Consider the following 13,633-nt stretch of genomic DNA (forward strand, 5'->3'; position numbering starts at 1 on the left):
TGTGAATGCCTCGTTAATGCTATACCCTATCCACCAGAAATCCCTTGTCTTCCAAACAGGCAGCTGCTGGATTTGACAATTCAATCCCGTGTAATCCCTCCTAATACGAGGGAATCCGTCCAAACGGGCCCTAAAACGCACAGCCATCGTCTCCGGTTCCAGGTTATAATAAAAGCCTATGAAAGTTGCTACGGGTGCCTGTAAGTTGTGGAATCTAAAGGAAAAAAATTACAATAGCACAAGAAATTTCAATCTTTTTACAGTGAATTCCACGCATGACCACTTTTTAATTTCATTGGTGCTGTTAAAACAAAACAAGGCTTCAAAAGTCCTTAAAATACATGTTTTTCAATTCAAGGCTGGAGAGGAGGCAAGATTTCAATTCTAGATACACCTTCCTTAGCCTCTGCAGCTTTCGCAACCTCCACTTCTCCTACCACAGCACCCTCCACATCACTATCACCCCTTCCAATATCATCATCGCCGTCCACGTAATTGGGGTCCTTCTCATCGATGGCGAGAAGGGCGGCAGAGAGCACGTTCTCAGCAGGGTTAGCGGGGCCCTCCCACGTGAACTTCCCGCCATGGCCCAACTTGGGCGGGCGATGGGCAATGCCAAAGCCGTCGACGGGGTGACGCTCCATGCGCTGGACGCCCTTGTCGTGCAGCTTCTTCTCCATGTAGCGGAGGGTGTCGGGGTTGTGAGCGTTTAGCTCGGCTTTCTCAACCCTCTTGCGCCCTTCCTCGTCTCTGCTCACCACGCGAATCGTTCTAGCAATCTCCTTAGGGCCTTCTCTTTCCATCCCTCTCTCTCCCTCACCTGTCTGTCTCGCAGAGATAGCTTGAAAGCAATGAAGGCGAAAGGCCTTTTATCTGGAGTTTTGGAAGGTCCCGGAGAACGAAAGAGAGTGATCGCTAGAACGTTCTGCCAGGTACTTCTCTCAAGAAGTGCCAGATGTCGCAAGCAAGGAACATCAGCGAGTTTTAGGAATCGATGCTCGACCCAACGTTTGTACAGCGGACGCGGATTGTGTACCGACTAAACTCTGTTGGGCCACCGTGGTGTATACCAAGGCCGTCCATATCCGTTTATCCGCTCATTTCATCATGTTATAATTGAAAGTATATCTAAATCTCAAGTGGACCACACCATAGGAAGGGAATTGAACTACTACTATTAAAAACTCCTTACGGGCCGTATTTGTGTGTTTTCCTTTCATTCACATGGGTGTGATATTATTCATAGGTTGGATGACAAATTAACATCACTGTAGCCCTGGAAAGATTTTAACGGTGGACGTCATCATCCCCGCTATTTGCAGTGGCGTCGTCCTTGTAATTTGGTATGCTTAATCTTTCATTTATTTTTAAAATGAGCTGATAAAACGGATAGAGAAAATGAAAAAGACGGACATCGGCGTGGGCCAAGAGAATTTACTCAATAAGCTAATAAGTGGCAAATCTGCAGCCTTATATACCTTTACACACACACACACAATTGATTCTATGGCATGATCCAAACCGGTCTATGAGAATCACAACGGATGGATGGACGTTAAGCAATATCTTGTTGGTTGCTCGGTTTGTTTTTGTTGCGTGAGGCATGGCAGAATCTATATATCAGCTCAATAAAAACTAGTCAACTTTGACCCCAGGTATCAAAATATGCAAATACATCCAACATGAATGTATATGATTAGAATCGGAGAAGATCGGTCCCTTAATTTGTCACTTGCTAAAGTTTATAATGATTTGGCGATAATTTGAGAGTGAGGTTCTTCCTCCATAGTTGGGTTAGTTTATACCTTTCATAAGAAAAAAGCTTTCAGAAAACCTGAGCAAATCAAACAAAAGTAATTTAAAACTCACAATTAATCAATATAAGTGACTGCAAGAATGCATCTTTTAAAAGAACAACTTAATATTAGATAAAGGATAAATCCAGTGTGCGACCATAAACTTAGATTACAACTAAAGATTATGATTAAGAATTACTACTACTCATAGAATAAGTTGAGATAAAAGATAAATTGATAAATTTGATTGAGCTTCATTAGTTATAATTTGGTTTGTTTGAGTTTTTGCCTTTAGACGATCACATTCCTCTGCTATTTTTAAATATCTATCATAACTTATTCCAAATCGTTCTTTTATTATTACAATGGTTACAACAGTAATTTTAAAAAAAGTCTTTCTAGATCCTTCTCTTTTCTAGATCATTCTTTTGATACATTTCTATTAATGGCGGTTCCACTTCTGTTAGCTAAGGCTTTGTTGCCCTCGATCGCCTTTTATATCTCAGATAGTTCGACTGCATTTTTTCTATATTGACCACAACACTTCGTCAACCATCCGCTGACGTGTAAAACTAGATTTACGCCGGCTGTAATCCAAATCTTGAAGATCTTTTATACACTACCTATTCAGCATGCAATGCCACATGTCGCCCTCCTATTGGCTTTACCAAAATACCCAAAAATAGGGTACAAATTTGCCCCCATGTCGCTTCGCCTTTAGAAAAAGGTGACATCGACATTATTCTATTGCCCAATATCATAAATGCAATCGGCCGTTAATCTGCGTGTTGTTTCTCCATTGATTCTACTTGATGGATATCATATCGAGAGAGATCCTTTGTCTCACTCTTCTAGGTTGTTCATGTGTCGACCCATCTCATAAAATCGTATTGTATGAGGAGTCATGATTACCTTTTCATTAATGCTCACATATCGCGGCTTATATATAAGCAAACCTTACATTGGTGCTTCTCCCCTTTCACTTCTTACTTCTTCTCTCTTACATTTAATTCTTCCCAATTTTCTCTCCATAATTTGTCATGGTTGTTTCTTCTTCTTATGTTCCAACTTTCTACTTGGAATCCTTCATCAAAGACCTTGATGTCTTATCATTTGGAGTGATTAATGATCTCCTATTCATCACTTTAACTGAACCAGACATTGCATTGTTGACACTTGGTCATGCCTTTCATTCGACAATCACTCATGAACAACTTCATGAAATCGAGCCCAACTTCCTAAAGTACCTTAATGAAGTTCTGCTTATTCAATTGGAAAATCTTCCCAACCCCTCCAATGCATTCAAGTCTCAATGAGCATGACCAAAATCGATGAATGGTTGGACTCAATGGTTCGCTTATGTTGAAGAACAACATGGAGAGACATAAAAGCAAGAAGAAATTTATGAATGCATCAAACTTTCCCTACATGAATATCCAACCAATTCCTTCCTCCTTCCAGCAACATCAACATTCTAGAGTCAGTCAACCAATACATTCTATTTTGGATATGGCCCCATGGGTCCATCGATCATGAATGTATGTGCATTCACTCGTCTCCTACCTTTTGGGAAGCATGTCTACAGGAACTTCACAAAGAAAAATCTGCATCCCTTCACTCTCCCATACGAGACCATCAAGGCATATTCTACCTTCATGGTTCTTCAATGCAAATCTCGGGATGAGATTGAGGATCAAGAACACATGATGTTCCTGCTGATTTGGATATGCCGATTTTTGTTATGTGTGAGTGCTTTACAAATCACCAAGGAATATATTCATCTGGTTGAGGCGTCGCTCAAAGATGACAGCTTGCCCTTACCCCTTTTGTGCTTGATCTCCTTTACCATAGGATGGTTGAAGCAACCATAAAGGGATTCTATCACTCTATTGGGCCTATCTGCCTTGTCTAAATGTTGTTTTAAGAATATTTTGGAACATAGTTCGTTAAATCTGCTGCAATAAAGATAGAATTCACATCCTTCGACTATCGTAATATCCTTTGATCCAAGATTAACTATTCTTTTTCCGAATATGTGAACTTGTTTCTTTCTTTCACTCTCAACAAGTCCAATTGTATGTTTTGCCCCTTTAAGGATAAAGAGTTCGGTATGAATGGTTCACTGAAGAATATGAATCAATGGACACTAAAATAGCAAGCCTGAGGGGTTTGGCTTGGAAAAGCTATTTAATTTGTAAAGATTTACCATATGGCGACATTATAGACATAAAGGTTAGTGTTAAGGCCGGTATTGAACAATACTACCCCAAACTTTTTGCTCACCAGTTTGGTTTAGCTCAATGTATCCATTTTCCTTTCATTCATCAAAATTGCAACCAACCTTCGACTCATTAACCAATTGTCGACTCAGTTACCATCTCCATAAACGATTTGAGTCCATCAGCTCTTCTTTCACACTCCCTCTCTTTACCAATCATCTGCAACAACTAGAATCATTCCACTCTTTGTGGAAGAATTAGTATGGGACTCTAATCAATGGGTCTCATGAATTAATAATTGGGGTTTTATTCTTCATTAAAGGTAGAGAAACCCGTGGGCAAGAAAAAGAAAACAGATAAAGAAAGTACTAAGAAGTCGACTGCTCTTTAGTTGGTCATATCTCCTGTCCAGAGAAAGACACGATCAAGGAAGCCAACCTCGACCACATCAACCATCCCATCTCTAACATCAATAAAGACAGTCGATCTTTCTTTATCTTTAATAAAAACGGTTGAGCCAACTCAACATGAATTGAAGTGTCAGAAGACCACAATGGCAAGTCCAGCTAAGATGGGTCCAACTACTGCTTCAATACCACCGCTTGTAACTCCTTCAACCATTTTGAAGATCGTTGAACTTGGACCTCTTGTAGCGACTCGCCCTACTTTGCTTACAACATCTGGTCGAACTGCTTTAGGTATTTTCTCTTTGGCCAAAACTATTGTAAACTTTAAAAAGTATTACAAAATTAGTTCTAGTTGGGTATCCCACCTACTAAGTACTCTTGGGAGATGGAAGAGGTGTATAAGAGACATAAAGATGCTCACTTCAATGGGACATTTAATAAATGACAAGGTGAAAAGGAAAGATTAAACAATCCTAATCTTCCTTTTGATCAATATCACAAGCTATATCGTCCTAATCCTTCTCTTTTTCCTTGCTCTAACCGAGCTATGGCTTTCGTCATCGATCCTATCAAAATCTCACTAGTGGTTGACCAATTCGTTACCATTGTCGTTGGTCAGATTTCGGTGGATGTTATTCCAACATTATGCCCTTTCCTTTTATGATGATTGTGTATTTTCTTTACTCTCTTTTTATTCTTCTTCATAATAACTAAGGAACTCTCGTCCACTAGTAAGTCAATTGTTGCATCAACTCCTCAAGTTGAGGTATCTATTTCAGACATTTTGGTCGATGTTTCTTGGTCCCTGGTAAAAAAAACTTGAAGTTTCTGATTCATAAAGGACCATGAGCGATATTCATCGATCAATAGATCAAATTAAAGGTCAAACTCAAGAGGTGGTAATAATATGCCAGCCTATGGATGTAAGGCCTGTATCCTAGACCGTACCATTCCTTAGACTTTCACAATCCTCCCTTTCAAATTCTTGCAACCCGCAACCTGTAATCGGCGTTTGCGTTCGACCCTAAGTCGCATCCCATAAATTTGAGTCGACTCAACTCGAGACTTGTACCATTGCGACCACACCATCTCTGTGATTCCAACGCCGCGTCTTGCGCACCGATGCCATGCCCAGGCCAGGAGTTATGGGCCCGCGTTTATTTCGAGAAAACGTTACATGTTGCGAATCCCAAGAGAATCTCTACCCAATCCATCACATCAATCAATCAATCACAAGTCAAGTACAACCCATACCTAGCCCATCCCTCTCTTACCAACAAGGCATGACATCCATCCCTCTCTCACCCAAAATTTAACCAAGCCCATACCCTCCATGTCATTCTTCTTACACACCCATCCCTCTCTCCTTACATCTCCTATCATTCACTCCATCTCATTCCATTCTCTATCATTTTTCCCAACAACCAAGAGAGAAAAAGACTAAGGAGAGAAAAGAGAAAGAACCTACGATCAAGGCCCACTTCCTACCACCAAATCTCACCATCCAACCATTCAATCTTCATCATCCTCCATCAAAGAAGAAGCCAAGAAGCTAAGGAAGCCATCGAACTAAGAAGAAGTGGAATCGATGGGTGTTTTATAGGCTTAGATTTGTGTTTTAATGATGGGTTAAATGGGGCCTACCGATTGATGGTATGGATCTCATTTTGGACCCTAGGTGTGGCTGATGGCTCACCATGATTCATATGTTCATTCCATGATGGGGTCATTCTCCATGAACCCCATCATGATGTTTATTTTCCTAGTATGAAAAGGTCATCTAGACTTTGCATTTTGGGGGAGAAGGGATCTCCACCGTTGATTTTGATTGGTTTGCCCACATGTAATGGGACCCACTTGATGTATGTTTATAATGCATGAAAGGGAGGGCTCATAGTGGCGAAGCCCTCTCTCTCTCTCTCTCTCTCTCTCTCTCTATCTCCCCTTTTCCCTGTCGTGGGCCCCACTACGATGTACACGTTTTATCTCCACCGTCCATATGGCGAGGTCACCCCAACCAGGGGCCCAACGGACAGGCTGCTGTCTAGCAGGCCTGGACACTGTCAGTTTTAATAATAATATTATTAATATTAATATTAATATAATATATATATATTATGATGGGCCCCATGTGGGACCCACCTGATGTGAAACTAGATTGGTTGGTGTGCCTCGCACCAGCTATGTAGCTACTGCATGACGTTAGTAAGCTCTGTGGGTCCCACCAACAATATAGCTGCTGGAATGACATCAGTAAGTTTTATGGGTCTGATCAGAGGTATGTGCTATATCCACACCATCCAGATGGCTGGACGGTGGGACCCTCCATTGATGTATTTGTCCTATATCCACACCGTCCAGATGGTTGGACAGTGGGACCCTCTGTTGACGTATATGTTTTATATCTACACCGTCCAAATGGCTAGATAATGGGACCCGCCATTGATGCATTTGTTCTATACCACCCTACACATCTGTAAACCCCACCATGATGAGCGTGTGAGATCCACACCATCCAACAAAGGACGGTGGGTCCCACCGATGTAAGTGTTTTACCTACCTGTCTATCCATTGGGGCCTGCATTGGAGGCACGTGGCCCTACACGTGTGGAGCGACCTAATGTATATGTTTCATCCGTGCCATCCACCGTCTAGATAGGTTAGACAATGGGCCCCACCATGATGTAATTGTTGATTTGCACCGTCCAGCGTGGGGCGATGCTGGGCATACCTTAATGTATGTGTGTACGAGCTGCCTGCTTGGTGGGGCCCATCTGCGACATGCAGGGCCCACTTGATGTATTTGAGGCCCATGAGTGAGGCCCATTATGATGTATTCGAGGCCCATGGGATGTGGCCCAATGTGATGTATATGAGGCCCAGTGTGAGCCTAATGCGATGTATATGAGGCCCGAGTATGAGGCCCATTGTGATGCATTTGAGTCTCAGGTGACGTGGCCCATTATGATGTATATGCGGCCATGTTTGAGGCCTAATGAGATGCATTCGAGGCCCGAGTATGTGGCCCATTGTGATGCATTTGAGGCCCGAGTGATGGGGCTTATTATGATGTATATGTAGCCATGTTTGAGGCCCAATGACATGCATTCAAGGCCCGTATATAAGGTCTAATGCGATGTATTTGAGGCCCAGGTGATGAGGCCCAATTGTGACGTGAGAGGCCCACCATGATGTGTGTGTTATATGCTCAAGCTGTCTATCCATCTCCTAGATATTTGGAGGGCCGAGGGCCCCATTACGATTCCGATTTCCAAATGGACCGCACCTTAGGACAATGGTGGTTAAATGTCCACCATTGTAAGCTTTCCTAGGGTCCATTGTTAAGCTCCTGTCCACCATTAACCCAGTGGGCTAACCTGAACTATAGGGTCCCCACTTATGTTAGTAACACCTATTGGGCTAACCCAAATTGTTGGGCCCCCATTGATGATAATGCTTCCCACCATGATTGGTAGTATTCCAAACCTTTGAACCTACCTGGTTGTGTAGACATAAGTATCTCCTCTTGCCGTAAATGGAAGAATATGTGCTATCAGATTTGATACACCCACTACTGAAGCTTATCTCGATTCGTGGGTTAGATCCACCATCCATGCAGGGGAGCCCGCCTTAGGATATATGATATTCTAATACCTTGAGTAGGTTATGATAGTCTAACATGAACCATTTCATATAGACTTCTATATGACTAGTGGGGCGTATCGTCAGCCCCTACTCTTGTAAGTAGCATACTGGTTAAGGCCGATCATCCCCTGCTATATATGATAATCATGTTAGTGTACTTAGTCTAGTAGGACACACTAAGAAAATGCTTAGTATAACATCATAATACATGCCCATACGCATCATTTGTATGCCTGATATGAGGAACGATTGATCACAACATATGCTATTGGGTTGAGATGTTTATGAGACTCCCTGTGAAATGGAGTTGCCCCACATGATCCGTGGTACGCGCAGGTTTGATGCATGACTGGATGGTATGACTCATGCATCTCGCATTTGTGTGGCATGATCACTGTACGCCCTAACGATATCAGGGTCGTGACCTCCACAGGCACATCATGGATGGCCAAATTAGATACCGAAAATACTTGGTTCTAGCATTGTGGGCACATAAGATGTCCTTAGGTGAGAGTCTCGGAACCCTTTTGGCACCAAGAGATGCTCTAACGTCTAGAACGAGTAGATACATGAGCGCACAAGTGTTGAATACTAGTAGGCTGCATTTCCCACTGTGTCATGGTCGGTTGGAAGGGGGTGTGGCCTTATCCACATGAATGAGGGGGGTTGTAAGTTAGGCTGAGTTTAACCAGCTCATAAATGGGTTCGCTATCGACGAGCCCGGTAGGTAGTGACAGACTACTGGTCAGGCGGATAGTGTGGTCTCTTTCACTCGCTGGGCTGTGCAGCTAGAGAGGCGGCAGTCAGTGTGGAGTGTACTAAACCTCGGTGATATTCCAGTGGGAAACTGTACTGATATATGTACTTAATGAGGACTAACATGCATGTTTTGTATCTCACATATGACATTTGGCTATGTAGGCTTCGCTTCGCATCGCATGGCCTCGGTATGGCCGACAGAATTCATGTCTTGCATCGCATGACCTTAGTATGGCCGATAGCATTCATGCCTTGCATCACATAGCCTTGGTACGGCTAATAGTATTCATGGACTTACCAGCATATTTTCAGATTACTCTAATATTGCATACTTGGCACTTGCCTTGCGCATATACTTACACCACCACCCTTTAAGCTTTTCGTAAGCTTATGCACGACTGTTGCATGCAGGTGGCGTTGGATCGCAGCAACGCTGAGGCAGTAGCGCGTGGTAGATTATTTTGAAGCTTTTTTATCATCTTCTATTTCCTTTTCTGCATTGTACTCAAGGTTTTTGATATAATGGATATGTGGTGATGTTATTGTGTGACTTGGTTATGCTTGTGGTTATGCTCCTTTACGAAAAAAAATTCAAAATGAAAAATCCTCATTATGGGATCCCAAGATCGGAATCTGGCATATGGGTGCCAGGAGCCGACAATGGAGTACTACGAAGGGCTGTCGGCATCGGATTCGGTGATCGAGAATTCTGTGAGCCCAGTTTACGAGTTTAGGGCATAACAGATAATATTCCCTTTCCAGTAATCAACCAGGGGCATACGCTGCTTGTCTCAACTTCAATCAATCAATGGGACAACCTCCCCTCTCCAGTAACCAACTGAGGGTACTCCCTGCTAGTCTTAGCTTCAATTAATTAAGAGGGCAACCTCACCGCTCCAGCAACTAACTAGGGGCACTTCTTAATTATCTCAGCTTCGATTAATCAAGAGGACAATCAATTAGTGGCACACCCTACCTATCATCAATCAATCAAGGAGACAACCTCCCCACTATAACAATCAACCAGAGGCACACCTACCCATTTCAGCATCGGTCTATCGAGGGGACACCTTCCCTACTTTAGCAATTAGCCAGGGGCACAACTTACCCATCCTAACATCAATCAACCAAGGGTATGCCTTGCCTGCTTTGCTTACATAGTCATCTACACCAGCATCGTCAATTGACAACTATGGTAAAAGCCCCCACCATCCACCTACAACAAAGAGAGACAGAAGGAGCCTATTCTTTCATCCATAAATGTACAATTCTCCAATGAGTACATCCCATACTGTAGTCTCGAGTTCGGGACTATGGATTATATTCCTCTTGCATGTCCTATCAGATCAAAATACGTCTTCTTTCTTGGAAAGCAGCAAATCTTCTACTACTAGTTTGAATATTAAGGATTGACCCCATTCATTGAGGATCGAAAGAATGTGAACATGAGAAAACTAGGATATCATCATCCTCCAGGTAAGAAACCAAAGCACATGGGCACCAGAAGAAAATAAGGTCGTTAAAAGGAAGGCAATCCTTTCACCTGCACATTGATCCCATCAGATGACACAGAGGACTTAGACAAAGGGCATTGTAACACCCCAAACTTTTCAATACCCGAGTATTGAAAGTTCTTGAGTGTTACCATGAAATTTAACTTATTATGTACATGTGTATGATGCCAATCTAGCTATCCTAACCTTACATCTATTCTTCAACATGAATCGAATCGTTGAGAATAATCTCCATCTATAGATTAAGCAATTTGACCGTTAATTTTAAGATAAGATTATCATATACTCAAATATTCTCACCTGTCCATCATAACCAACCGCTCAGTTGTATATGCAATACTAGATAAAGACATCTAACCGTCCACGTTGATTTTGGACCACTTGATTGTAGTAAACTACCTACTTGATCTCTATATCCCCTTGTACGCACATCAAGTTGAGATTCTGATCCATTCATCTTGTTCATCACTTATGAATATGCTTAACCTACCATTAGAACTATAATCTAAGAAACTTACACATGTGAACAAGACACTCGAATCTAATGATACACATACTTTACCCCCTAATCACTCCAGAAACTCGCATTTTGTTGTTCTGTTCACAAAACTGATTATATATATACACTGTTAGAGTACCAACCATCAAGTCTTCTATTTTTAACATGTCATCTGACCATCCATTATGTTGGTTGATATGTGTATATTCCCTTAATTAGTTTGGTGAATAATTACTTATTCATAATGATTTAGATATAAGTCTTTTTATAAGAATTACTTAGAAATGTGCCTACAACCATATAGAACTATTAGATTTTTCAAAACTCTCACATTAGCAATAATTATGAAAATGTCATTAACTATACCCCTGAATTCTAAATCACGTGGTTTCCACGATCCATTTGATGTGATATTTTATACCATGCCTATGTATCATAAATTAACCATACATGTCAAATTTTGGCCCTTAGATCATTATAAAAGTGACCTAGTTAACAAATCAGCCCCTTAACCATTGATTTTGGTGTTTATCGAGTGAAGAAACCTTATGGGTAGTCGTAGTACGATATTTCTCTTCATATGAACGAATAGGATTTCCCATCATATGGAGCAAGTGTGAAATATGAAGACCCTACTTTGGTAAGCTTTTCCTTAGGTGCAAAGTTATCCTGTCAAGGCCTACCAACTCTTTATAAATCTAGATCTTTCGATTTAACCACTTCCTTCTGTCTATTGTAACTTAAATTTGGACCACAATCTGTTCTCATATGACTATGAGGTCTTATAAAATTTAGGCCCCGATCTATGATCCTACACCATTGAAGGTTGAAGCCAGATCCTTTATTTTGGTACAAAATGTGAAATTTTAGATTTAGGCTTTTTCTACCATCAATCAACTACCAAATTTTGTCAAACTGTTTGCCTATCCTGACTACACATTTCTCTCAAAATTAGGTCTTAATCATTAAGTGTGGATCGTTAATTGAGATCAAGTTTGTTTTTGGCACCCGTTAGATGAATTTTCAAGATAGGTCAATTTAAATTACTGATCACCAAGAAAATCATATATTCCAACTCTATTCAACAACCCTGACACAATGGATGAATTAGATTTAAAGAAAGATCATTAGAAAAGGATAAATTGGTGAAACTCAATCCAAGTGGGATGGGAAACACGTCCCTCTCATACACCCACTCCTTTATAAAAAGAGTGTGTGTCCCCTCTCCACTCACACACCCACACCCCCTATGTCCAAGGAGGAGAGAGAGAAAGTGAAAGATAAAGAGAAAGAGAGAGAGAGAGAGAGAGAAAGAAAAAGAAAAAGAAAGAAAGAGAAAGAGAAGGAGAAGGAGAAGGAGAAGCCTAGACAGTCTCTTCCTTCTACATATGTATGGTGTATCCCTCTTACTCAAGCGATGTCATGATTCATGTATAAGCTTTTCATGTATAAACTTTCCTACAGGGATATCTACCTAAGGTTTAGATCTAAGTCTAAGCCAAGGGATTCCTTTAAGCTTATATTAATTTGAGTTGGTATGATTTATTCTGTTCTCTCACATGCTTTGAATCCTCCCTATAAATATTTAATTTACCACCATAAATTATTTATCCTTTAGGAATAATGGTTAAGGTGTGATGTTAATTATACATGACCTTTCTGAATTTATGTGAGGGTTTTTCCTTTAAAGCTTACCTTAATTTAAGTTGATCTGAATTATCTTGCCTTTTACCTGTTCTCATTATTCTCTCCCTTCAATTGTTTAATTTACCATTAATAATTATTTACCCCTTGGGAATGGTATGATGTTAATTACGAGTGATCTTCATTATTTTTTTATGGGGCGATGGATATAAGCCTTACCCTTGCCCTTACTAATTTTGTTGAGTTAGCGCTTGCTACTCTTCTTTTTGTTGAGTTGCTCATTGCCACTCTTCTTTTTATTGACCTGGCCATTGCAACTCTCCACTTTGTTAAGTTAGCCATTACTACTCTCCTCTTTGTTAAGTTGGCCATTACCACTCTCCTCTTTATTAAGTTAGCCATTGATACTCATCTCGTTTATTATGTTAGCCTTGTGCTATTTAGCTTTATGGCTTGGGCATGTGTCTTGGAATTCTAAAGCTTCCATGATTTAATGGATTTCCCTCTTTGGTGTAAGTACCATGTTCGGAATCTCACTTCTAATGATCAAATAAATATCATAGACGTAATTAGGTTTCGATAGCGGCCCCTAGTCGACACATAATTCCATGAATTTTGTGTAGTGGTGCATAAATCGATGTAAGTCACAATGCGTGTTACATCACTTCCGAGATTGGATGTCACAAATAGTTGTTCCATGAACAAATCGTGTCACGTAATTCATCCAAGTCATGCACTATTGTTGTCTTGGGATAACCGCGTAAATCCATGTTAAACGTGAGACATGCCGATGAATATCCGTAGAATGGGATGCGAGGCAAGCCAAATAATTCTAAATCATTTTTCAAATTATGACGATCGCTAAGTATGATAAAGCGCGTATACTTTGCTAGGCATGCATATCATGTAGGTTGCTTACACATATTGATACCTCTCGTAGTTGTGAAGTACGAGATGTATCAGAACCCTTGCATTACTTTATGAATCTCTTGAACTATTGTAAATCTTAAAGGATAACCATCACCATGAGTAGGGCGTTGACCCTGTCCAACCGTACAAATGATGCAGGTGATATACAGATTGAAGATCTAGATGACCATCTTCTTATGGAAGATTATATTGAATAAATAAGACGATAGTTTTATGATTT

At 40.9% G+C, this 13,633-nt stretch overlaps 1 protein-coding gene across 1 annotated transcript; it reads right to left on the reverse strand.

The window, feature by feature from the left end:
• Window positions 1–254: 254 nt before the first annotated feature.
• Window positions 255–838, reverse strand: LOC131251775 (uncharacterized). The gene has a single exon (XM_058252719.1). It carries the CDS (start codon window positions 801–803, stop codon window positions 354–356), a length of 450 nt encoding a protein of 149 aa, XP_058108702.1. The 5' UTR covers window positions 804–838; the 3' UTR covers window positions 255–353.
• Between the last annotated feature and the right edge of the window lie 12,795 nt (window positions 839–13,633).

This window comes from Magnolia sinica, chromosome 1, assembly GCF_029962835.1.
Source record: "Magnolia sinica isolate HGM2019 chromosome 1, MsV1, whole genome shotgun sequence".
Taxonomy (NCBI): domain Eukaryota; kingdom Viridiplantae; phylum Streptophyta; class Magnoliopsida; order Magnoliales; family Magnoliaceae; genus Magnolia; species Magnolia sinica.

Excerpts from the sequence above, each read along its gene's own strand:
- LOC131251775 (XM_058252719.1), bottom strand. The coding sequence starts at position 803 with ATGGAAAGAGAAGGCCCTAAGGAGATTGCTAGAACGATTCGCGTGGTG.